The sequence below is a fragment of the Harmonia axyridis genome, chromosome 1, assembly GCF_914767665.1.
Source record: "Harmonia axyridis chromosome 1, icHarAxyr1.1, whole genome shotgun sequence".
Lineage (NCBI taxonomy): Eukaryota > Metazoa > Arthropoda > Insecta > Coleoptera > Coccinellidae > Harmonia > Harmonia axyridis.
The window spans coordinates 35276032-35301720 of NC_059501.1; the positions used below are offsets into that span (position 1 = coordinate 35276032).

Here is a 25689-nt window from a genome sequence, read left to right on the forward strand (position 1 = left end):
AATACAATCAAATTTAACCGAAAATTTAGATATTCAACATAAAAACTGTGTTGAATAATTACGGAAAAGCGCGATGTTTCAGATATAAAAAAAAAGTCAAATTTATTGTAATTTTTTTAAGTAATATGAATTTTTTAAATATAATATAGTAATAATTCCCATGGGGTAATAAAAATTCTCAATAGAACATAATTCGGTTTGATAGATTAGAAGGATGTCCCCTCCTCAAAACCACACATTCAAAAGTATCCAATATATTAAAATTAGTTTTCAAACTAAAAACATGAAATTTCATTAGGGGTGGTTTAGAATTCCATAATGAAGAGTAGTGAATATCAGGTAATAATGAAATTAAAAATTAGTGATTTGGATTTAATATCGAAATACTGTGTGATACTAACAAAATATTCAAAAGATGAATATGGGTTTGGAGGATTTCATAATGCTTTCTTAGATAAATGAAGACAGTAAGTTTAGCATCCATTAAACTTTAGTTTGAGAATATCTGATATTGTGTTTCAGTACAGATAATATGGAGGGCATTTCAGTTCAGAGAGAAAAAATTTACAGAAAATGCAGTATATGTTGTTTCAGTTTCACCATTCTCATATACATTATGAACTACTTTTAATGGGCCTATAGCAAAGAGGTATAACGTCTATATCAGGATGTTGAACTTCAATGATCATTTATTCTGTAGCCAAAAAATTACACTGACTCAACATATTATAAATGCTTTATTCGTTTTCGTCCAGTTGAAAAATATATTCAGATTATGTTCAATGGAAATTCGGAACGATATTGAATGATTTGTTTCAATTCTCCTACTATCCATCAATTTCTGGAAGATGCAAATTTATTGAAAAAACTAATGAATCATTGCTATTATTGTAGTTTCATTAAAAATTTGGAAAAGAAAGACCAATTAAATTAATTAACCATCAATGCAAAAATTACCGCCAAAAATTCGCAAACCGTTGCGATCCATCCTCAAGTAGCATGCGCTCTGCAAGGGTTATCCCCGCCAATCCTCTGAAAATAAGTTCCAAGTTTCGCCAATCAGCCACCAACGCCACAACCACCATTTTCTTCCGGTATCTCAGTTGTTTCTGCACTGTGATATAAATAACATTAATATCGTTGATAATTTCAACTAGAACCGAAAATATATATTCATCTAGTCACTTTTCTTTAATCTTCAATATGAGTGAAACTAAGAAATGCATTAGTACTCTAGATATGGAAAAAGTGTCTGCTATCTTATTAGATGTTGCCGGTACAACAACGGCCATCTCCTTCGTTAAGGTAGGTTCGGTTACTATTTTTTCATTTCGAATTGAATTTTCAGTACCTATTTCTCTATATTGTATTAATTTCTATGGAACTTTTCATTGATAATCAACCCGAATTTCAATATCGCCAGATTCAACGTCGGTATAAGTACTGTTATTTTCTTCTATTTTCTCCAATTGTTGATTTTATACGTTGTCTAGATTAATTATTCACATAATATGTATTTAATATGAATTTCTATTGAAAATTCACATACTGCAAGATTCTGTTAGCTGGGTTGTTTGCCTTGGATCAGGTAAAAATTCAGCCCCTGTTTCCCTGGTATAGTACGTTCACTGTAAGAGTACAGTCTGCCGCACAATTCACCTAGAATCTTTGTTGACCATCTGCACGGCGAGGTGATCTTTACAATAGAATCGAACCAATTCAATAGAATCGAATTTCATTGTTCTGTTAAAATTTTTGCTGAAGAAATATATCTTAATTCATTGTATTTTGTCACAACGCAGTTTTCAGCAGCTGTTTTTTGCTCAGTGTAGCTATTCGTATTGTATTATGTTATTGTTTTCCTACTGATTTCGAATAGTACTAAATACATTCTAGCAACACGATATACCTACTTGCGTTGTATGCTTCAGTTTTTCGTATTTGTTGTATTTTGATCGTATTTGTTGATATTGTTTTCATTTGCAACAGGAATTATTATTGATCATATTTGTTATTCATTACGCTCGAATGAGAAAAGGAAGGTGTTATGAATGGAAAAATAACACTGAATGGAAATAATTACAACATTTAGAAAGCCTGTTTAGTCGTATATTCAACTATTGGCTTGAGAAAAACTTTTTCTTAAATATTAAAAATGTAGTATTCAATGAAGGGTCTTTCAACAGGTATCTTACGTGATAAGATATTTTATTTATTTTTCCATTGTCAAATAATATATATATGCCCAAAAGGAAGTTCTTGGTTCGACTGTTCCTAAAATTTTTCTTGGTATATACCTATTTGATTTTTTATGTAAACTATTATCATGAAAGAAGATACAATTATTGCTCTGTTCTCACCGTATTTTTGAAATATAAATAACCTATTCCAATTTTTCATTTACTACAACTTCCATTCACCATTATTTCATTCGTAATACTCAATTAAAAAATTAAGATAATTATTATTAATTACTATAAAAAATGAAAATTGCATTAAGGGCTTAGATTAAAGAAATATGTTTTGGTCAACAAACAAAATTTTATCAAAGTGTTATAGGTTATTCATTTGTTTTTTGATAGAAATTTCAAATTGTAGTGATCTGTCACAATTAGAATCTAGTACCTTGTTAAGGTAAGTTTTTCGGTATTGTGTTTTTGTAATTTAACTCAAACTGAGAATGGCACCATTAGACGTTATTCAGTTTTTCATTTGATGTAGGTATTCGCAATTTATTTTCCACTGAATATTTTTTCATTTATTCATTGCTGACTCCTAAACAACAAATATTTCATTGCTGGTATCATGGACAAAATTCAACAATATTTATTTAAGAAAATCGTAAATTCTTTCATAAAATTTGAACAGCAAGTATAAAAAAAACAATAAAAATTACCACCAAAACAAATAAACAAGCAGTATTTACTTATCCCAATGTATTTCTTCAACTTGCGACGAAATTTTGTACCATCGGCAGCAACTATACTTTCTGGTATGGTGTTGAACGTCTGTACGCTCGCATATAATGCAGCAAATGCATTGCATATCTATGCAGCAAGTTAGACCGTGTGGAAGTATCATCAAATAACGATAACACCTTTTTCATTTCCATAAAACGAAGCCTAAATGTTGCTTCATGCTGACTTGATCCACCAATAAAAACAACATACAAGAAAATTCAAAGTATTTTCAGAAATCAAGCGTATGCCTGCATACATATAGAAGAAAATCTTAAGAAGTTACATATTATATTTGCAGTAGATCTTTTAAATTTCACGGTCCATTTTGAGCGCTCGTTTCCCGAACAGAGCGCTTTGTTCGAGTTAAACCGGAAAAAGTCTCAAACTATAATATTCTATGATGAATCAGTGGTCACATTCAATTCTACTCACCTGTTGATAACACAATAACTCTCGAACTAAAGAATCTAGAAATTGGAAATTTTCAGGGCAGTTTTGTATCCAGAAGAACACGATTGAGTTATCTGACTAAGGTTTGCGTAAAAATGTCCGTTTTCCTGTTATTTCAAAAATGTGGATTCGAACAATATGAATATTTAGATATAAAATAACAATTTCCAGCTTCATTCATGATTTTATGTTGATCGCATAATCAAAACCAGAAGAAATTCAAGAATATCGCAAAAAAAAAACTAGATATTTCAGTGACAACAGATCCAACTGAGTTGAGATTTGCGGCAGATATAAAATGAACGTTTCAAACTGCGTACAAAATTTCATATTGATCGCATCCCTAAAACCATAGGATATCCAGGAAAAACGTGAAAAAAATTCCCATTTTCCGTAACAATAGATCTGACAATGTGAAATATCGGAACCCTTCATATAGATAAGATAACTGACACTGATGACATGATAAACCATTTAATGTTTATATCTAAGATGTCTAAAAACATGGTGAATGCACTCGTCAAATTTTGAATGCAATGACATTCGACCAAATTGAAAATATTAGTTTTAGTTCGTGGCGGCGCCGCAATGTCATACTTGTCATTTCGATCTTTTTTCCGTTGTTTTTGATTGGATACATTAATTAAAACCCGATACTGACCAATCAAAAGCGACGTGTAACCGAGTATGATCGTGCAAAGTCGTGAAACAAAACACGAAACGTTTACTGGAATGAATTCAAATATTTGTAATAGAGAGAGTTTATTGGTATTTCAATTACAAGAATTACTTCCATAGATCATAACTATAATGGAAGATATACATATAGGTACATAATGGCACAAAACTCGTAAATAATAAATAACAAGAATCTTAATTTATTGATAGCGCTATGCTGCTATGTTGACATAACGAAGCTTAACTAATATTCTCAAAATTGGCAAAACAAAAACTAATCAGTTCATACACCTGGTTTTTAGACATCTTATTTATATCTAAGATGTCTAAAGACTTCTTGAAAAAAAGAGGCGGCTTTGACGGGACCAGCCTTCTTGGATTTTAATGGTAATGGTCCCGTTTCACTTGATTTCCGCATCGTGTCCTATGGCGCTTACGTCGTCTTTCAGACAATGACGTTTTTAGGTTAAATCAACAATAACAAGATCAATGACTTTTGACAGAACAAATGAAAATTTTGCCGAAGGTTCCTGGTTCGAATCCTGGCTAGGTCATGGATTTTGTGCATGTATGGTGGTGATTAATGAATTTGATAGAGTTTTATAGATAATGAAATGTTCGCTGTGTAGATGGCCAAAGTAGCCTAGCACATACACTGTGTCCGTAAAGTATAGAACAAATTCATTTTTAGCTAAACAGACCATTTTAAGAAATAATCCTGAAACACGTCGATTTTTTATTTTAATTTACCGTATTTTAAAATAATCTAAAATACAGGGAGAATTACTTTCGAGTAATGACGTAACCGTCATATTTTCAAATGGAACACCCAGTCCCATTTTGTCTCAATTTTCCGATTACTCTAGCTGAGCTGATTCCAAAAATGTATCACATGTTGATTCCAATTGGTACAGGGTGGACAAAAATACAATAGTTTTGTGTATGCTCATAAAGTAACGCGTAACATTCTTTATTAGTTAAATTTACAATATTATCAAAAAATTTAACTACAACAACTACACAAAACTATTGTATTTTTGTCCACTCTGTACCAATTAGAATCAACATGTGATACATTTTTGGAATTAGCTCAGCTAGAGTAATCAGAAAATTGAGACAAAATGGGGGTGTCCATTTAAAAAAAAAATGGCGGTGACGTCATTACTCGAGAGTAATTCACCCTGTATATTAGATTATTATTTTAAAATACGGTAAATTAAAATCAAGAATCGACTTGTTTCAGGATTATTTCTTAAAATAGTCTGTTTTTTGAAAATGAATTTGTTTCATACTTTACGGACATGGTGTATAAAGGTAAAACAAACAAATGAAAATTTTGAAATGAAACCGCTGGTTGATCGATTCTTTGAATAGCGCCACCTTGAGGAAGAAAATTGACCCATGTCGAGTCTGAGGCGCCAGAATTATCTTGAACAAAATTTAATCAGTGAACACACTAGTATTTTAGACATCTTATTTATTCAGTTCTGTGGTCTCCAATGGCACTTAACTTGAATGGGCGCTCATAAGCTCCTGCTGCAAAATTAGTGCTTGACTTGATTTTTATTTGAAGATTCATAGTTTCACATAACATTATCCGAGTATCAGTACTGTAGTTGGTAAGGTGCTGTATCAATTAGTGTGCCTAAAGCCTCATTTTCACGATGATAGAAAGCTCATGAAAGTATTTTCTTGATAATGATAACACTCATTTTCACGATGAATTAGTACCCTTAGTACTTTTGTTTTCTTTATAGTGGAGTTAGGGAAACGCGCTATCGCACTTTCATGTTTTGACTTGTATTCCCGGCGAAAGCTGGCGCTTCCCGAACTATCTTGAGAGTACTATCAACTATCTAGTATGATGAGATAGTGCGGGAGTGCGTTCACGACAGTGCAAAAGTAACTATCAATTTATTACAAATTGATTGTATTTCAGAAACTGTTTTTTGTTATATTTTTTCTGCTTCAATAAACTTATTTATTATTATTATTTATTTATTATATGGTGATAGTTCCCGTTATAGTTGATGTCACGCAGCAACTCTCATGAAAGTAGTTTCGTGATAGTTTCTTTGATAGTTACAAAATATTGTTTTTAGTTTTTATTTTCTGTGCAGAATGTTTCAATGATTTCATAATGTGAAATTTGGAGTTTTTTCATCAATTTTTTTCAATATACAGACGAGTTTTCTGCGGTTTCATCATTTGTATAGATTGTATTGTGATTTTATTTTATTATATTTTTTCTTATCATTAAATAACTCAATTCAGACAATTGATATGTTATATATTTTTTCAATAAATTAGTAATATATTTTTGTTTATTCATCATTTTTTCTATTCTTTCAGGAAACACTTTATCCTTTCATAATTAAAAATGCTGAAGAATTCCTGAAAAATAGCTGGGAAAATGAAGATGTTAAAAAAGCCATCAGCCAATTCGAGGAAAAGGATCTGGATATAACAAAGGCTACAGAAGTAATCAAGAATTTGACAGAAAAAGATGACTCTAACAGTGGCCTGAAAATTATTCAAGGAATGTTGTTGAAGAAGGGCTATGAAAGTGGAGAATTGAAGGGAAAGTAAGTAATTCCTGATGTTGACAATAGATCTTAACTGGATATATTTGAAGAAATAAGTATTTGATATGACTTATCCATAAGTGTTATTCACTCACCAACAAAATTGGGAACAAACATTAACTTGCAAAACCCGAAGTTGTTTCTTTGTAGATGGATAAACAATATTTTAAAAAATAAATATTTGAAAAGAAATGGAGTGTTTAAGCCTTAGACCTCAAAAAAAAATTGTGTTTAGGATGTTATACAAACATTCATTTTTGTGTAAAGATTTAACAGTATTATGGCTGAGATGATGTATCACAAACACATCTTACCATAATATACACAATCATTTTTTTAACTTTCACAAGCTCTAAATTTCTTTGAATTTTCGTAGTAGTTTGATAACTAGACTAACACTAATAATAGCAAGGGGAGTAGTTTATTCATATAACAATACCAAATCATTTAAATAATCAATATTAAATTAAATTTCTTTCAGTCTTTTCGATGATGTGCTAAAGTTTTTCCAATCTTGGTCCTCATCCAAGAAGTTTGCTATCTTTTCGTCTGGCAGTGTGGAATCACAACAGCTTTTATTCAAGAATAGTTCGGAAGGAGATCTCACATCTCATATCAAGAAATTTTTCGACACATCACTGGGATCTAAAACTGATTCTGAAACTTACAAAAAAATTGCAAAAGAATTAGAAGTCACACCTGTTGATATTTTATTCTTGACTGATGATGTAAAAGGTAAGTCCATCACATAAAAAACCATTACTTTGAGGTTAGACTGGTAAACATCTCAAGAAGTGCAAAAATTGATTCGGAGTATATCATACCCCAAACGTCTGGTCAACTAACCCTAACTAACTATTTATTCATTAAAAAATTCATCTAATTTTTTTTCCATTCCAAAATATTTCATAAATCATTCTGCTACGACGAACTCTTTAAAATGAATAATAGTGAAAACCTCGTATAAATCTATGGTCTCTAGCGTAAAATAAAGCTTACTAATTTTTGAACTCATTGCTGAAACGCGAAATAAAAGGAAGTTAACATCATTCATGAATTATGTATACATGCATTCAATGGTGGAGGTAAGAATAACTGCTATTAGTGTAGGAAGGGCTACTCCCGAATTTAACATCTTTTCAGTTTACATTATAGTGTAGTAAACATGATTATTTTACATACACTAACCTAAATTACAACCTAGTCGGATTTGGTAATTTTTTTTTATATATTTTGCTTCAATTTTCAATGGTTTTGGTGATGCGATCTACATGAAATTTTGCATCAAGCTTGAAATTGACATATATCTAAGTGTGTAAAATTTCTTCTCGATCGAATTCGTTAAAAAATTTCGGGAAAGTGTCACTACAGAGCCACTTATCGGATTTGACCCATTAACAAACTTAACCGCGACATTTGATACCCAAATCTACCCTGAAAATTTCAAGTTTCTAGGTTTTCTGGGGATATAATTGAGTATTCTATGGATTTGTCAGAAGTGAGTCAAACCTTAACCTTTGACCTTGGTTCAAAAATATCAAATATCGTGATGAAATGATATAATGCTCTAAAAGAAAAGTATTACACAACAATACTATCAATACTTTCATAGCAAAATACAATAATCAAAATGAAATTATGAGTAATACTTCGAACTGAAATTGATGAGTGGAAATTGGAAATTTTCCTGATTCCATATTCAATTTTTGGGATTATTATTTGTTTCCTATGAATAGTTTTATTCATAGTTGATTCTTATTTCAGAGGCTGAAGCTGCTAAATCTGCAGATGTTAATGTTGTTCTTGTCGAACGAGAGGGAAATGCTCCATTAACAGAAGAAGCCAAAACTAACTTTACAATTGTAAATTCGTTTGCGGACATCACAGTTGAAAAAATGAAAAGAAAACTTGAAGAAGCTTCAGCTGAGGTAAGGTTCAATTAAAATACTGATTATTCTTTTATTTATGGTGTATTTTGAGATATCAATATATTATTATTATTGAAGTTCTCTTTCCAGTCTGGTTGCAAAAGGGTAAAATAGCTGGGCATTTGAGATGTTTTTGTGATTACTCTGGTGTTGTGTGAGATTACTAGTATGTGGAAAAAATATTGTTAGATTTCTATTTTCATTAAATGTTTAATGAATATTGTGTCTTGTTGATCCTGATAAAAATTCAAAATACTAAAAAAAATCTCGTTTTCTATGATTAAAACAAGTTTTTACTTCCAAAAATAGCAAATGATATTTTCGGTAATAAAAATATAGAGAGTACATATAAAACTTGTTTTAATCATGATCAACTACCAAAACAACAGCTGAAATATTAGTGTTCCATAAATAATCAATAATTAAATCTTCGTTTAGGATGGCTAATAATATCTTAACTTTTTATAGGAACCTCCGACCAAAATGGCCAAAATTGAGATAAATGCTGCTGAAGATAAGGTTGAGAAGAGTAGCGAAATCAAGGAGACAGAAGAAAAGAAAGAGACTGAAACTATTGAAGAGGCAATGGAAGTTGATGAACAACCTATTGCAGAAAAAGGTGAAATAAATTCATAATTTCTAAGGCTGTTCTTGAGAATTTTATCAAAGTTCCTGAATAATAATTCTTTATTTGAAGCGATTTCAAGTGTATAACCTTGTTATCATAACCAACAATAACCAAATGCATTCAAGCGCTTTTGGTCATTGTTGGTTATATCACATGATGTCATAAACTAGTCCTTCTATGAAACCAATTTGGACTGCAGATAGTCAAACGTTACCACACTTGAGAGCAGGCTTAAACTTTTTATCATAAATAACATTATAAAAGTAAGGTTAAATTTGATCAAAATAAGACTTGATGAATTCCAGATTCAAAAAACTAAGCATACACAATTTTCTCTTGATGGCATGATTTTTATATTGAAATAAAGCGTTAATATTGAAGGATGCTGTTAAAATAAAAGTTGGCTATGTTTTGATTACAGTATAACTAAGATGCATAGAAAACCTGGTCTACTTATACCTGTAAAAAGTTCAGACAAAACGGGAAATTTTTCAGATTTATACTTACTTGATTTCGAGAGATGGCATCTGTTTCAGATGGCGCATACAGCGTTTATATATGACATTTCTCGCGATTCTAGACTCTTGTGGCCTCTGAGTATAGTATAATAAAATTTTATATTGTATGCTGGTGACAATCTTCTATACCCTGAATAAGTCAATAACTGTCTGTCATTATATTCCATTCATTTCATTAAAAATTCGATATGAACTGAATTGTAATTTATTGTGAAAGTTTGCAGTGTCTCTAATAATTATTTCATTTTTGAACGGCGCCAGACAGGTAGCGGAAATTCGAACTATTCTGAAGAGCGGCGCCACCTTACAGAACTTTTGTAAGCAGAACACCAAAACGACAGGTGGAATATCTCAAAAAGTCTGAAACAAAATCGAATCAGTATACACACCAGGGATTCTATGCATCTTCAGCATAACTCACACTGTCTTCAAGCGGAAGTTTGTTATTCGTGGGCCATAACCAAAGACAAGATCAGAGATAACTAGAGATGAGCGATACCGTGATTTCTAGACCACGTTGTGAAACGTTCCTGTTCCTTTATGATAACGTGACGTGATCACTGTGATCACGTCACGCTTTAATTTCATTGATATCATAAAGGAACAGGAACGTTCACGTTTCACAACGCTAAGCACGGACCGTGCTTGTTATTATTATTTGTATGAATCACCCAAACCTTAGTTCTTTTGTCTTTCTGTTAATTCTTTAGAGGTAACAGATTTGTGGAATATGGATATGAATAATATTGGACATTGAAAAATAAATAATACCTACACATACAATAATTCACATGTGAATATATCGGTTGTCCCAAGGTGAGTGGCCTATTAGATTATTATGGAAACTATTGATGGTAAAGATTTCAAATTTTGTGGATAGATATTTGGCCATGTAAGGTACATTTTTAAAATAATTTCACATTTCCAGTGTTGCCGGATGTACGACAATTTGGCAACAACTTTGTTATTTTGAATAGGACATCCGGTATTTCTATTTTTTTTATGATACTCCATAAAATATTGAATCTATTCACTCTTACTTTTCCATCCCTATCTTCAACGGTTTTTGAGTTATTAATTATTTTTCGAAATTTTAGATCAAATTGGCGTATTACGAAAATGACTCTAGTTCGCTCAATATTTGAGATTTGAGTCAGAAATTTTGCAAGTCGTTAGATATTGATCTGATCTGTGTCACTGCTTTTGAATTATGGTTGTCAATAATACAGGACCAAAAAAATTCATCATTTGCCAAGTTACAAAATTGTGAAAAAGTCTATTTTTTCAAATTAGACACCTAGTATATTTTTCAATTTTTGGAATCAGTACAACACACTCTACAATTTCTCTATTCACGTCCCTATACCTATCTCAACTGGATTCCGAGTTATATTGATAATATTAAGTGGCTGATACTGCATCAAATGAAATGAGAGAAAAACAGAAAAAGTAACAATCAGAAATGTACAAAAATATAGTAAAACCATTTATTGAATAATTAAATTTCCTAAATATATTTGATATTTTCTATTAGTTTCTGAGCTTATCAAAGAATTGTGAAATCTCTAAATGAAAAGGTATGATTTTTAGGACATCGAATAATAAATAATAAGCCATATGCATATATTCAGACGTTTATTTATTTAATAATAATGATGAGTAATCAACCTCCAAACAAAATACACTTATTTTATAATTGTATATATTAAATAGTTAAGGGGCTAATACTGTAACAAAAAAATAAGAGAAAAATTAAAAATTTTACAACAAAACACTCAGAAATGTGTAGTTAAAACAGTCCCTAAATAATCGAATTTCCTAACTATATTTGATAAATTTTTCGAGAGAAAAATACAATTATTCCTATTCATTCTCCACCAACGACATATTACAATTGAGGAAGAGAATCATTTGAGTTTTTTTATTAGTTAGCCTGCTTCGACGTTCTGTTAATATTTGTCCGGCTTTCGAAAACAATCGTTTGCACGGAACTTATGTTGCTAGAGTGCATCAGTAAGTACCGACAAAGGTTCCGAAGCAATAAAAACATCAGGCTGGCAGGCTGGTTTCATATTTTACGATTGCACGGACGTTGATATGCCCTGAAAATATCTGTGAAATGTTCAAACAGTGATCCCGTCACGCTCTGTATTCGTTTTTCGGAACCGTGACTACCTGTGACAGTCTGATATCAGTGATTAAATCACAGTTCGTGAAATATCGCTCATCTCTAGAGATAACCGCAGTCATTAGTAGCTATTCCCTTGAAATCGCTTTCGATCTACAAATGATCTTTATGTGTGGATCACATACAGAAAAACAACAGATTGATAATTTTTTTTTAATATGTTTTATATGTTTCTTTTTGAAATTGTGAGGTAATAGATTCCACATTTTAGGTATAGTCTAGTTGGTACTTTTTTATACATAGGTATATTCTGTTTGACTTTGTTTCAAATTGAAAACTGTCTATAACATCATATTTGAATCTCAAATGAGCATAGGCATGGTATGTCATCAGAGCATCAGCAACACCTACTGTGTTTTTCAAAATTCTCATGGCTTAGCAATTGTTTAGTGATTGGCTTTAGTGATTCTTTCAATTTGTGATTGGGGGCTTGCTAAGCCCCAGTAGTGGCGTGACTTTAAGACTTTAAGTATGTAGTATTTTTGTGTTTGTCAGCTGAACAAATCTGTTTCAAAATATCGGGTCTTGGTTTTTAGATAAGTGTGGAACTGGTATTGATTTATATATATCTTGGGAAACAGTACATTTTAAATTATCGTTTGATCTGTTTGCAAAAGCGGGTCTATTTCGGCCTTGTTGTTTGGAAGTAGAGATATCTTTCACCATATTGATATTATATTCACAATTATTTCTGATGTGGATTCCCCCTTCTTCATTGGAATTTCACATACTTTATTAGACAGCTGAAGTTTATAGTTTTTGCAATTTATTGGCTGAAAAAAAATTCAAAAGGATGACGAATTTCTTTGTATCATAAAACCGATTCAATATTTTAGGTTGAATTGGAATATTTCAATAAAATGACCCGATTATAGACTGGTCAAACAAAACCAGCTTTTTGTGACTTCGTCAATTTTTAAGCGGGCTGAAGGGTATTTTTTACAAATATGTATTTGGGGAAGTTAAATTTCTTTTGCACAAAATACCTATATGCGAAGTTTTTTTCAAAAAAAATCTCAAAACATTTTTTGAGATATTTCAGTAGAGTTAGAGATAACTACTTCAAAATTAAAGTAAATTCGTTATATAGCTTGAGTCATTTTAAGTTAAGATTTTATAATTTCATACTTGCGTTGGAATAATTTTATATTTCTGGTATTCTTTTTTAGTTGAAGAAGAAAAGGTTCCTATTGAAGAGGTCAAGTCTGAAGTTGAAAAGCCTGTACAAGGAGACAAAAAAGAAGAAACAGAAACAATTGAATCGAAAACGGAAGAAACTAAACAAGCTGAGCCTGAAGCAATGGAGGTTGATTCCAAAGACAGTGAAGTGAAAAAAGATGACGCAAAAACAGAAGAAACTAGTACTGCCATAGAAGAACCAAGCACAGCCACAAAAGAACCATCCACAGCTACAGAAGAACCATCTACAGCTACAGAAGAACCATCCACAGCCACAGAAGAACCAAGTTCAGCTGCAGAAGAACCAAGTACAGCCACAGAACAAAAACAAAATGCTGAAGAGCAAACAAATAAAGCTGAATCTGAAATAGGTACACAAACTAAATGCGCTGCAACTAATGAATGTGAAACTCAAACTACAATTTCAATTGCTGCTGTTGATGAATTACCAATCAAAGACGTTCAAGATAAGTTGATGGCTACAGAATCAGGAAAAACTGAAGAACCTATTGAAGTCGATAAGGTGAAAAAAGATGAAGAGAAAAAAATTGAACCAATGGAAGAAAATGATTCAGGTAAAGTAGAGAAAACCGATGAGGAAAAATCAAATACAGAAGAAAAAGTCCAAATCCAAATTGAAAATGGTACAGCGGAGGTGAAAGAAGTTCAAGCAGAAAGTGAAGATGGAGTTGAGAAAATTGAAGAAAAAAGTGAAAAAGAAAAGGAAGATGTCAAAGAAAATACTGATGATATTAAGGCAAATGGTACATGTGAAAAAGATGATGAAAGTAAAGTTGAAAAAGAAGTTATTGCAGATAAGAAAGAGAATGGTGATGATAAAAAAGAAAGTGTCTCTCAAGAAAATGGAGATGCCACATCTAAAGAAAATGGTGATAATGCATCTCAAGAAAATGGAGATGTTCCATCTCAAGAAAATGGTGTGAAAGATAAAGTAATTGAACCAGTTGAAAAAGAAAATAAAAGTCAGCTGGCAAATGGTAAGGAAAGTGAAGTTTCTAATGGTGAAGCTAATGAACCAACAAATGGTACATTAGAACAAAATGAAGAAGAAATAAAAGTAAAAAAAATTGGAGATAATGTTGAAAGTGCAGCTGTTAGTGTTGAAGCTTGAATATCAACTTATATCAATGAAACTTATGTTTTAGAGTTTTTGAATTATCATTATTTATTCCTCTCTGTTTTTGCTTAGGGTAGTTTCGTTGATTCTTTTGTTTTCACTCGTTTATTTTTTTATTGACTTTTTTCAATGAAATTTGTATTTTTTCTGTCAGTTATATTTTCAATTATTTCTAGTTGCTCCAAGTGCCAAATTTTTTCAAATTATGAATTTCAAGACTGTAATTTGTGGAGACTGTTTGTCGTAAAATTATCTTAAATGTATGACCAGTATTAAAAAAAAAATGATTTTTCATTTATTTGAAGTTGGGAGACTACAAATTCATTTTACATGTTCCCTCTCAAAGAAAGAAATTTGCATTTGATGTTAATTTCATTGACTGATGTGAAAGTAAGGCTGTTTTATATATTTTTTTCAAATATTTTGAATTTGTATTTCTCCCTTTCAAGAGACTTTGCATTTTTAATTGTTAACTCTTATATGTGATAAATTTGATCAGTCCACAAATACTATTAATCTGAATAATGAGAAGTGTTCTTGTACATATATCTGAAATGAATGCATTCCTTATTTCTTCACAATTCTTAATGTTCACGGAAGAAATCCTTCCAATTTACAGATATAATACTCAATAGAATTGATGCTCTCTTTGTTTCATATGAACGTTTTGTATACGTCTATTATTTATAATACATTTTGTAGTACTGTATGTACATTCTGTGTTTTTTTTGTATCCTTCCCACAATACCGCAGCTCCTTTTTTTAGGATTGCTGAATTGAAATTACATTAATCTTTGAAATTTATTAGATTAACTATTTGGTTTTAATCAATATGGATGTATCAATTGAAATTGATAATTTGGTATTAAAATTAATGAAGAATTAGTCACATTGATAATTCTAGAATTAAATCTTCGATATGCTATTATTTACTGTATTCGATTCACATTAAAAGTGTTGATTCCGACGTGGAAATGAAATTTTTTATTGACTTATTGAGAAAAATTTTTTGGGTGGTCCTTTCCTGAGTGACTCCCATCATTTTGTCATGTGTCTTTAATTTTGAAATTGTGAGCCGGGAATGGTCTCAAACGATAAGGTTCGATACCCTAATGATGAACCCGTGGTCAAATTCGATTTTGTCTGTCCGTAAACACGATAACTCTCGAACGGAAAGACCTAGAAACTTAATATTTTCTGCTGGTTTTGATCTCGAAGGACGTGGTAAAATTTTTTAATGGGCAAAATCCGATTATTGGTTCCGTAAAAGACTTTTCTAGTTCACTGACCAAAACTTCTTCAAAATCACCACCAACCGTTTTCCTTAAAGGAACAAATTCTAAAAAACTGATTATCATAATTCTTTTTTCGACATTATTCACAAAATGATTTATAAAGCACTCTGGTAATCTACTAATCTCTTCATAAATTCCATCTTTTCTACTTGACATCGCTGATATTACCCAGTACCGAAATAAATGCTTAAAAATAAAAGATTATGGATTATTATCATTAATTTATCCTCAAATGTCAAGGTAAATTGAAAAAGTAAGAATAATATAACACTTCCTTGCATATAAGGAATCTAACAATTGCCTCAAGCCACCACAGAGTATGACCCAGCTTCATTTTAAAGGAATTGGCTAGGTCACCGTACGTTTTCGTCTGACATGAGGGCCCAAAATTTGGCCTGCAAAACCCCTACGACGAGCCGTACGAAGTTTTGAGGAGAAAACCAAAACATTTATGAACCATCAAGATCAATCAATAGGAAATGACGTTGACGATCAACCGTTTAAAGCCAGCCTACATATTCGACGACGACAAAAACATAAAGGAAGAACACGAGGAAGACGAAAACAAGAATACCCAGCAGAAACCGAAGCCAATTATCAATAGTTGCACGGGAAAATTGAAAAACCAGATCCGGTAGGAACGTACACTTCCCAACCAGTTAAACATACGCAACTGAGGTGAAGGACATTATCATGAATCCACCTACCCACGAGGCCTCGCAAGAAGAGAAGACTCATCGCCTTCTGGAGCGTGAAGAAATAAGTAGGGGACCGTAAACCATCACAATTTCTTTGCCATTTAAGGGGGCTTGCAGGTCTAACCGTTCCTGAGAGCCTGATGAAATCTCTGTGGATGAATCGTCTACCCGAGAATGTACAGGTCATCGTCAAAGACAGCAGCCTCCAAACCATATAATGGAAGCCTTCCGACTTCCCGTCCAACAGGTGAATGAGACGACCAGCATAGAGTTAGCATTAGTGCTAATTGAGCACAGCTCACTCTGGGGCTCAACCTTGAAGACGGAGCTGGCAGCGCAAACAGACCGATCCAGGAGAGGCAGAAGCCCAGGGACCGTATTCTCGACAAGTGATCTTTCAAAACGTATACATTCATTCAGTGTTCAGAGCACTGAAAGAACGTATACGTTTTGAAAGATCACTTGTCGAGAATACGACGTCCCTGGCCGTTCTCATCACCACCGTCCAAGAAGCCATAGTCGCAGTTGACCGACGGCAAGTGTTGGTATTACTGGAATTTTGGTGCCAGATTTACTAGGTGCAGGCAGTCTACAACTACAACTCGGGAAACAAGGGGGCCTCCACCAAAGGCGGTGAGTGATCCCATCCCATATAATACATTCCGCCTGTTCATCACGGATAGGGACTCCAAACTGCAGTTTCTGGTCAATGCTGAAGCAGATCTGTGCGTCTTCTAACGTAGTGCATTGACTGGTAGATGATTTTTCAGTGAATAGTTTTTTATTTAGTAAGTAGCTATGAATATTTTTTACTATTCATAAATATTTACTGGTGATGAGTAGTTAGTTGAGTAATTAATCATTTGTGAAGTTACGATTGAAAGTTTGAATGATCATTTACAATTGGACACTACAATGTAATGTCTCAGCGAAGGTTTTACTGCGTCTAATTAAGGATCTATTTTATTTTGTACGTTGTCATGTAATGAAAATAATTGCTGGATTTTCCAAGAACAGGAATCGATTACCAATTTTTATTGGGAATCGATTATTAGTTCAATGGAAACAACGAATTTTATGCATATCATAATCAAGGAATTTCTGATAACAAAATTTCAAAAAGGTTACCTAGCAACATAAACGAACTGAATAATTTGAAGAAGTAGTCAAAATTTCAAGTGAATATAAAAACACGATAAAAATGTGCGATTCCTGTTGCAATTCATGTTGTGATCCTTGCTGTGGTCCTACACTTCCTATTTCGATATATCCTGTACCTCCAGCCCCGTTGAACCACTTTTGCCCTCAACCATGTGTATATGCTCCTGTTGTACAGCCAATGTACTTTTCGAATGTCCCTTGTGGTGAGCCTTGTGGTGGTTGTAATTAGGATACCGTCAATGGAAGAACTGTTGCGTAAATATTGTAGTTCGTATCTGTGCGCAATGAAGTTATCTAATGTCCCAATAAAAACTTCTTGAATTTGAACCTTTTATTTTATGCATACACGAAAATTGAGTAATAAAATTCATTAGATCAAGTTAGAATCATGCCTTTGAAAAGTCATCAGGTGAAATAGTGGTATTTTGGGTTTTATTATAGACCAAAACCTAATATCAATTTGATATTAGGTCTATATCTAATATCAATTTGATATTAGGTCTATGGGTTTTATAAAAATTTTCCGAGTTTTAATTTACGTGCATGCACATGAAATTTTTATTTATTTAATTAATTACCCTATTGAAACATTTTTTGGTCCCAAATACGTTCTAGATGTCACCATACTCCACTAGATAGATATTTAATCAAGGAGGTTTAGTTTCACTGCAACCTAAATGGTCTATTGAGCCCCCATCAGAGCTATTATTTCCATAACGTGATCTACAGCTTGCCTTCCAGTTACAGAGCTCTGATGAACTCCAATATCTGGGATGGCTACAAGGAGGCTAATTCCTCACTTCTATAAGTTTCGTGTCCAAGGCAGGTTTTGCGTTGGTTAGCGATGGCGAGGCATTCCGTCATCAGGCGATCCGGAGTTTCTTACTCCTCCCCACAGAATCTGCACTCGTCGTTTTCTGTTAGACCCATTCTTATGAGGTGTTTCCTAAGGCGGCAATGCCCTGTGAGGAATCCACTCTGAGGAGGTGTAGCATATTCTTACCAAGATCCAGATACTTCTTGGATCTTGTAGAGTCAAAGTTTTGAAGAAACCTTTTTGTATTGATCCAAACCAGAAAGATTTCGCCAGAGTTTTTCTCTTTCGGCTACCTCCCTCTCCTGAAACTCTTTCCTGTAGTTACATTTGTCTACACCACAGAAAGGTTCTGGGCCGGTGAAAGGAGTTTGTGCTCCTTTTCTGGCAAGTGTGTTGACCTCCTCATTCCCTCTGATTTCCGAGTGGCCGGGAACCCAGACTGAAAAAACCCTGTTATTCTTTCTCATTTCATTAAGTTTTCTTCGGCACTCCAATACCATCTTAGAATCGATGATATGTGAGCTCAGTGCTTTAATTGCAGCCTGACTATCGGAATGTATCGCTATGTCACATTTCCGATAGTTTCTTGCTATGTTAATTTCTACCCAACTTTTATTGTAAGTATCTCTGCCTGAAAGACTCTTAGATAGTGGCCTAGCGATATTGAGCATTTGGTACCAGCCCCGAATACTTCAGCGCCAGTTCCCGTCGTGGTTTTGGAACCATCTGTATACCATTTGATGGTATTCTTTTTAAGAACTGGGATTGTGGACTCCTTTTCCCAAACCTCTTTTCTACTTAGTATCGTAGTGAATGTTTATTCGATGCTAATTTTCTTTATCATCCCGTCACTGGGAAGGTTCGCTGATGGTATATTATTAGTCAAGGAGGACCAGGCTCTCTTATCCCTAATTGCCTCATTGCCGGTACCTTCCGTAGATTAGTCTTAGAGTGGCCTCATAGGCCACTCCCTCTATCACTAGATGAATAGGTGTGAGATCTGTGATGATCTCCAATGCCCTAGTTCAGCACGTTCTCATAGCTCCAGTGACGCAAACACAGGCTTACCTTTGTATTGTATCAAGGGCTTTCCTCGTGTTGGTCTGACTTGCTCTAGCATGCCAGACTATTGCCCCATAAGTTATTATCGGCCTCACAATCATGATGTATTTTTGTGTTACATCCCCAAGTCTCACCAGCTTAACGTCTGCACGCCATCAAGGCCTTTGTTGCTTTGTTAGCCGGAACTTCAATGTATTTCCTTCACAGAAGTTTGCTGTCTAGTGTTATTCCCAGATATTTGACTTCTGATTTCTACTCTATGATGTCTTCGTTTAGAAAGAGAGGGATTTCATAGCTGGAAGTTTCCTTTTCCGCGTGAATAGGATTACTGTAGTCTTGGATGAGTTAATGTTTAGCCCCACTGATAAGCACCATTGTTCAATTATTCTAAGGCCCTCCTGCATTAAGTCGCACAAGATGCTCTCGAATTTTCCTTCAACTATTAAGACTATATCATCTGTATAGCCTATACAGTCAAAGCCAAGCTCTGTTAGTCTGTGGAGTAATTCATCCAATACTTGGCTCCATAGAAGGGGAGATATTACTCCCCCCAGAGGTGGTTTGATTACCCACCTGTGTTTTCTGTGGGTGTAACGTCTCTGGTGAAGAAACTTGATTAGATTGTTTCAATTGTCCCATTTCTTCAGTTTAGTACAAGAGTTTTACAATTCTCACAATTGAAAGAATTGTCTAACATATACTTGTTGATGCCTTAGGTGAATTTTGCATTGTAAATGGAATTTCATGTACTGAAGTGCTTAAAATGTTTCATATTAACTTTATATAGCTTATACATATATGTACAAAATAAATAATCCATCTGAATTCGAAAACTAAGAAATGAAGCATGCCCATAATACAAGGAGCAAATTCTATTTGATTAATGAAAAACCTAATTTTACCTTTGTAGAAAAAAATATCACTTATTCTATTATATCAATATGGAATAGTTTATCAACTGTTTTCAAAACTAGATGTAAAAATATTCAAAAGAAATCACTAAAGATGTTTTTAATCAAAAAAGATTATTATTCAATTAATGAGTTCTTGAATGATAAAGATTTCAGTGAACTTTAATGAAGTTGTAAATTATGTATTGTTTTTTCTTTAGGTTTATTGTTATTGTTTTGACATGATCTACACCTAATTGGTATGTACATGAAGGATCAAATAAATAAATTATTATTATTATTGTTATTATTATTAAGGTTCATAGTAATGTATCGACTCAATACATAAAACATCTTTCTTCTACTTAACATGACTTTAAATACCAGTAGAGGTTAGTGACAGTCTAGGTGACAGTATAAGAATAAGGCACATCAGAAAAAAAATATTATTATTGTAATAAACATATATTTTAAGTGTACGGATATAGTTTATCTAGTGATCATCACTCTGTCAGTTGCATAATAATCATTATAAAAAATTTTATTACTGATAACTGATAAGAATATAATGAAAATCCTGAAAGTGTTGAGAAAATTTTTTAACCTGTTGAATAGAACTGCACGCATTGCTTAAATCAAATTGAATACGTGTGTATAGCAATGAGTAAACATCAATTGTAGTGCTATAAATTTGATGTTTGCCTGTAAACCTTTTACTTCTCCCGATATTATACACTAGCCCCATCATCAGGGCCGTCGCTAGCCGAACTGCCGCCCTAGACAGAGACCCATTTTGCCGCCCTAGACAGAGAATCATTTTGCCGCCCTAGACAGAGACTCATTTTGCCGCCCTAGACAGAGAATCATTTTGCCGCCCTAGACAGAGACCCATTTTGCCGCCCTAACAGAAGCTAACTTTGCAGAATGCTAAACATTAATATTGGATAATAGAGGTCCAGCGCCTGCTCAAGTGTTTCTACCGTTCTATTTTTTTGGGATTCAATTTTTAATCCAATAGATGATTTAGGATAAGTGGAATGTAATAAACAATAAACGTGCTCAACTGAATTCTAATGAATGAATGATAAAATATATGAATTGGGTTCAGGTTTTAGATCCTTCGTTTTTTTTCTTTGATATGATGAATATGTATTCACGATACTAAGAAGTTAAAGATTAGTAAATTTGATAAAAAAAATCATTAGTGGAATTCGTTTGAATAAAAAAAAATTTCCCATTATTTGCCGCCCCTTTAGAGTGAGCCCTGCAGTTTCAGATTCCTAGCTCAGTTTCGATTTTAGAAAAAGCTTGAAAATTTGTTTTTTTTGTTTAAGATTTTCGAGTAAAACTATAATCGGATGATGCTGATGAACCATTATCTAATTCGAAAGCGCCCACCCCCAACTCTAGTTAATTTGATATAAAAATGAAAAATATTATAAAATAATGAAATGTCGTATGAAATAATAGAACTTCTTATATTTTTGAGAAGTATCAGTTAGAAGTGATGAAATGGAATCGTTTTCTTATATTTTGCATTCCATTCTGAGGAATCATCATTGTGATTAGGGAATTGAAAAGAAAATAATCCAGAACCCCAAGTGGCCATAAAATTCGGCAACGTAAAGAGAACGCCGACAAGCCTGATGAGTGCATGTGTTTTTTTAGCGTCAATAACTCGTAAACAGCACTATGAGGGAATCACGCCACATTTGGATATTTATGAGTATAATGTATAATGCGGACCTTTTATGGTTTTTGATGTTATTTAAATTGGTCGGTATTCCTTCCTGTTGTTGCTGACTGAATTAAATCTCTATTGGACTTTGAATTTCTACACATGTGATTTTTGTTGATCAAGCTTGAAATGCCGCCCTTGAATTTTGCCGCTCTAGGCGACCGCCTACCCTGCCTACCCCCTAGCGACAGCCTTGCCCATCATATGTTTGAGCCAATAATTATTTTGAATGCAAGTCAAATTTTCTGAATTTGGCACACTTGAATTGAAATAAATCTTCAGCAGAAAGCCTGGAACTTACATTATAAAATCACATGAATCGCTCAACAAGTTGGTCATTATTACCTACATAACGGAAAATTGTGAATGGCAGCTTATGTCAGTTGTTTCATCAACTTGTCAGGAAAAAAAATTGGAATTTCTTCTTCAATTTTTTCATTACCAACAAAAGCTACCGAATATATTAATTAATTTTATATGGTTTTAGATGTGCCAGAAAAACTCATCTTCTGTTAATATCATTCCATGTACGGCCAACAAAATAATTTATTCGCTAGTAAGCCAGTCGTACTTTTCATAACTTTAAAAATCCCCGATTTGATTTTCCGACCCCATCCATAGTCACGAGACATTTAATTAAATCTGGAACAGGTTGCTTTACTTCTTTAATTATGTATAATTTATACTCATGAGAATGACTCGAATAATGTTGCTGATCCATTAAAAAATTTACAGAATCACAAGTAGGGAGCCCCGCTTTGGGGCGAGTTGTTCCACCTTTGGGGCAAATTGTTCCGCTGAGATTTTGACAATATTTTGTTGAAATAATGAAGGTTGCATTGAATAAAACAATTAAATATTTGGTAGGAGCCCAATTTTTACATATCGTCGGCTAAGAGTGTAAATCTGCTATGTCCATAATGAACAATTTTACAGGAGACCAAAAAAACCGTACAGTAAGTGTTATAATAATAATAATCAGAGAGTTTATTCATGAAAATACATTCAATAGAGTTTATTGAATTAACATGAATTAACGTTAAGTGTCAATTGCTTTTGGCTTTCTTATGCCTTGTCCCTGAAGGATTGGTGAAAGAATTTCAATGCGAAAGGATAATGATCCTCTAAAAGTTCCTGGATAGGAAATTTACCATTTTTTTACAAGATACATACGAGAAATTTCACGTTATATCGCTTACAGTACATGCAAAATATGCACAAAATAACATGAAAATGAGCTCATTACTTTGATGTGAAAATCAATGAAAAAATTCTATATTATTTCCAAAAATATATTCACATATTTTATATTTTGGACTAAATGACGTACTATGTCGTTTTGTCCATCAGGATAGTATGTCATTTTGTCCGATACATACTTTTTATAATATTAAAGCACAATTTCAAAACAAAAGTAATATCCATCTTAACACTTATAATTACATCATAACAGTATCAACGAGATTACATTCAATATACAACGAATATTGTCATGACACTCTCCAGAAGAAATTTAAAAACCGAGTGAACAAAAAAAATTTCAACCGACCTAAACACTTTTGTAGCTATTACACCAATGAAGCAGACAGTACGATGTCAATTTCTTCGCAGTATTGCCATCATCACAAGCAGGACCTGAATCACTGTAAAACCCCGAGCTATACGGCGCCAATTTGGAAAAAAAAGTTCATTTTGTCCGCATTTCCGCTACCTAATTACTTAGAATTTATTTGGTAAGACAATGCCATATTTGCCTCATAAGACAAGCCACTACTGTTAAATATCTATTTTTGAAAAGTCTTACTAGTATGTAACATTATTCCGGCCATCAAAATTTCATTGGAAATTTCTAGACGATGAGCGAGTAGGTATAGAGGATAGTACTTATACATTTAGCGACAATAAAATTAAGATAATCTTTTAGAGAGGGATGATGACATCTCAATGACAGCATGTATATTCAGAACAAATGCATTGAGACAGGTAAGTCTTTCCAAAATGCACTGAACAATAAAATTCAACTTGTTGCAACCAAGGTACCTATACCAAGAGGCATACATTTTTTCAATTTTCTTCTTCTCGGTTTGAATTTCTCTAACAAGGCAATGCCCATATCATGACATGAAATCATTCTCTCAGTCCGCAAAATACTCTAATTGAATGGACACTGTCTATATGGTGTTAGAGTTTCTAACTGAATCCAGCAATATTAGCCAAGATAACTTACGGAAAATAGACAATTCAGACACATTCAGACTGCTTATCTGGAAGACCGGGAGCAAAACAAACGGGAAGAGGAGTCTCCAGTGCATCAAATAAGAGAACAAGAAACGAACAGGACCAGTTGAACTTGAACTGCCTGTGGGAGAGGTTGCTACATTACGTGCTCTCCTGTCTACAACCTGTTGATACATTGCTTTCGTTATTTCTCGTGATGGGTAAGTCCAAGGTGAGATTGATGCATTTATTTATTTATCCTTATCATTCCTCACTCTTAAGCAACAAAATATGTTGGTATTAGAGTCAAAATTTACATTATAGTTTTCAAACGATAATCCTTTGATAAAAACCATAATATTGTACGCCAAAAAATAAAATGTTAATTTTAAATACACAGATTTCAAAGTTTAAAGTACTTTTTGAGGTAACGCCACATTTTTTGATAACCTTGCTACAAACTATTTTGTCTAGTACATAATTAAATTATATCGATACTTTTATATAATGAAGGATGTTGATATACACATGTTTTCGAGAAGTTTTTCCTTAACTCATTTTATTTATTTCTGATATTGTTGTTATGTTTTTCATTAACTAAGCACCTAGTAGTCCTCTGTATTGAATAAATTTTTACTTTTTCTTTTGTTTTAGTTTTTCAATTTATTCATATTTAACATCGAAGTAACATAATCTAGCCTTGTTGTTAATATAAAGAATTTAATAGATTTGTTCGGTCTTCTTTGAATATTTTTTATCAAATATTTTGAAGCATTTCCCTAGATGATACTTGAATACCTCTGCTGTGATTCTATAAATCTGTGACAAGTAATATTTTCGATGAATAATCTAATTTATAACAACTTTTCATAGCTGGCTATCTCGTATGCCTATATGAAAAACATCAATAGAAAATAGTTTGCATCCATACCATACAAAAGGTGCAAAAGCTTTATGAGGCAGATCGTAAGCCACACATACAGTTTTCTATATGGTGCTTAGCTTAGCACGTAGTAGAACCGCGAGTAGAACCATTAACAGAATTTTATTTACCAAAGAGAGTCAATTCACATAAGATGCAGTTAATAACACTAGAAATTGGTATTTTTGAGCAGACGGAAACCCAAATGCCATTGTGCAACTGCTTTAGCAGTTTTCTGAAATGAAGTCCAGATCAACAGATTTCTTGACAATATATGGTGTGAATCCTTGATATTGATTTGATTGTATCTCACGAACTTGAAGAATGATTAACTGATGTTGATTATATTTTTTGGCCAACACATTATAAGATTTATTGCAAGGTCTAAATACCCCTGATATGTGGTTTCGTGATTCGTGATTCTAGACCCCTATTTATGGAGTCATTCAAGATCAGAGGTGATATTGGAGGAATTCGAATTTAATTGTCATTTATTTTAGTATTTATTGAAGATTTATTAATGCTACACATAATAGTGTTAGAGATAATTCTAAAGCCTAGTGGCACGTTTACAAAAATAAATGGGTGCCGGAGGACTCCAATTTGAAAAGGACCACGCACTGACTCAGGGGGAAAA

General features: G+C 33.0%; 2 protein-coding genes across 2 annotated transcripts in view; both read left to right on the forward strand.

The window, feature by feature from the left end:
* Positions 1 to 1046: 1046 nt before the first annotated feature.
* LOC123671320 (enolase-phosphatase E1-like) lies at positions 1047 to 14965 on the forward strand. The gene is made up of 6 exons (XM_045605075.1): positions 1047 to 1305; positions 6441 to 6673; positions 7155 to 7408; positions 8438 to 8601; positions 9070 to 9220; positions 13105 to 14965. The coding sequence occupies exons 1-6, from the start codon at positions 1204 to 1206 to the stop codon at positions 14244 to 14246; spliced, it is 2046 nt and encodes a 681-aa protein (XP_045461031.1). The 5' UTR covers positions 1047 to 1203; the 3' UTR covers positions 14247 to 14965.
* A 9110-nt stretch (positions 14966 to 24075) lies between these two features.
* LOC123670571 (atrial natriuretic peptide receptor 1) overlaps positions 24076 to 25689 on the forward strand; it is an 85693-nt gene continuing 84079 nt past the window's right edge. The window contains exon 1 of the mRNA XM_045604070.1: positions 24076 to 24351. The gene's annotated coding sequence lies outside the window, so the exon portion shown is untranslated. The remainder of the gene's footprint in view (positions 24352 to 25689) is intronic.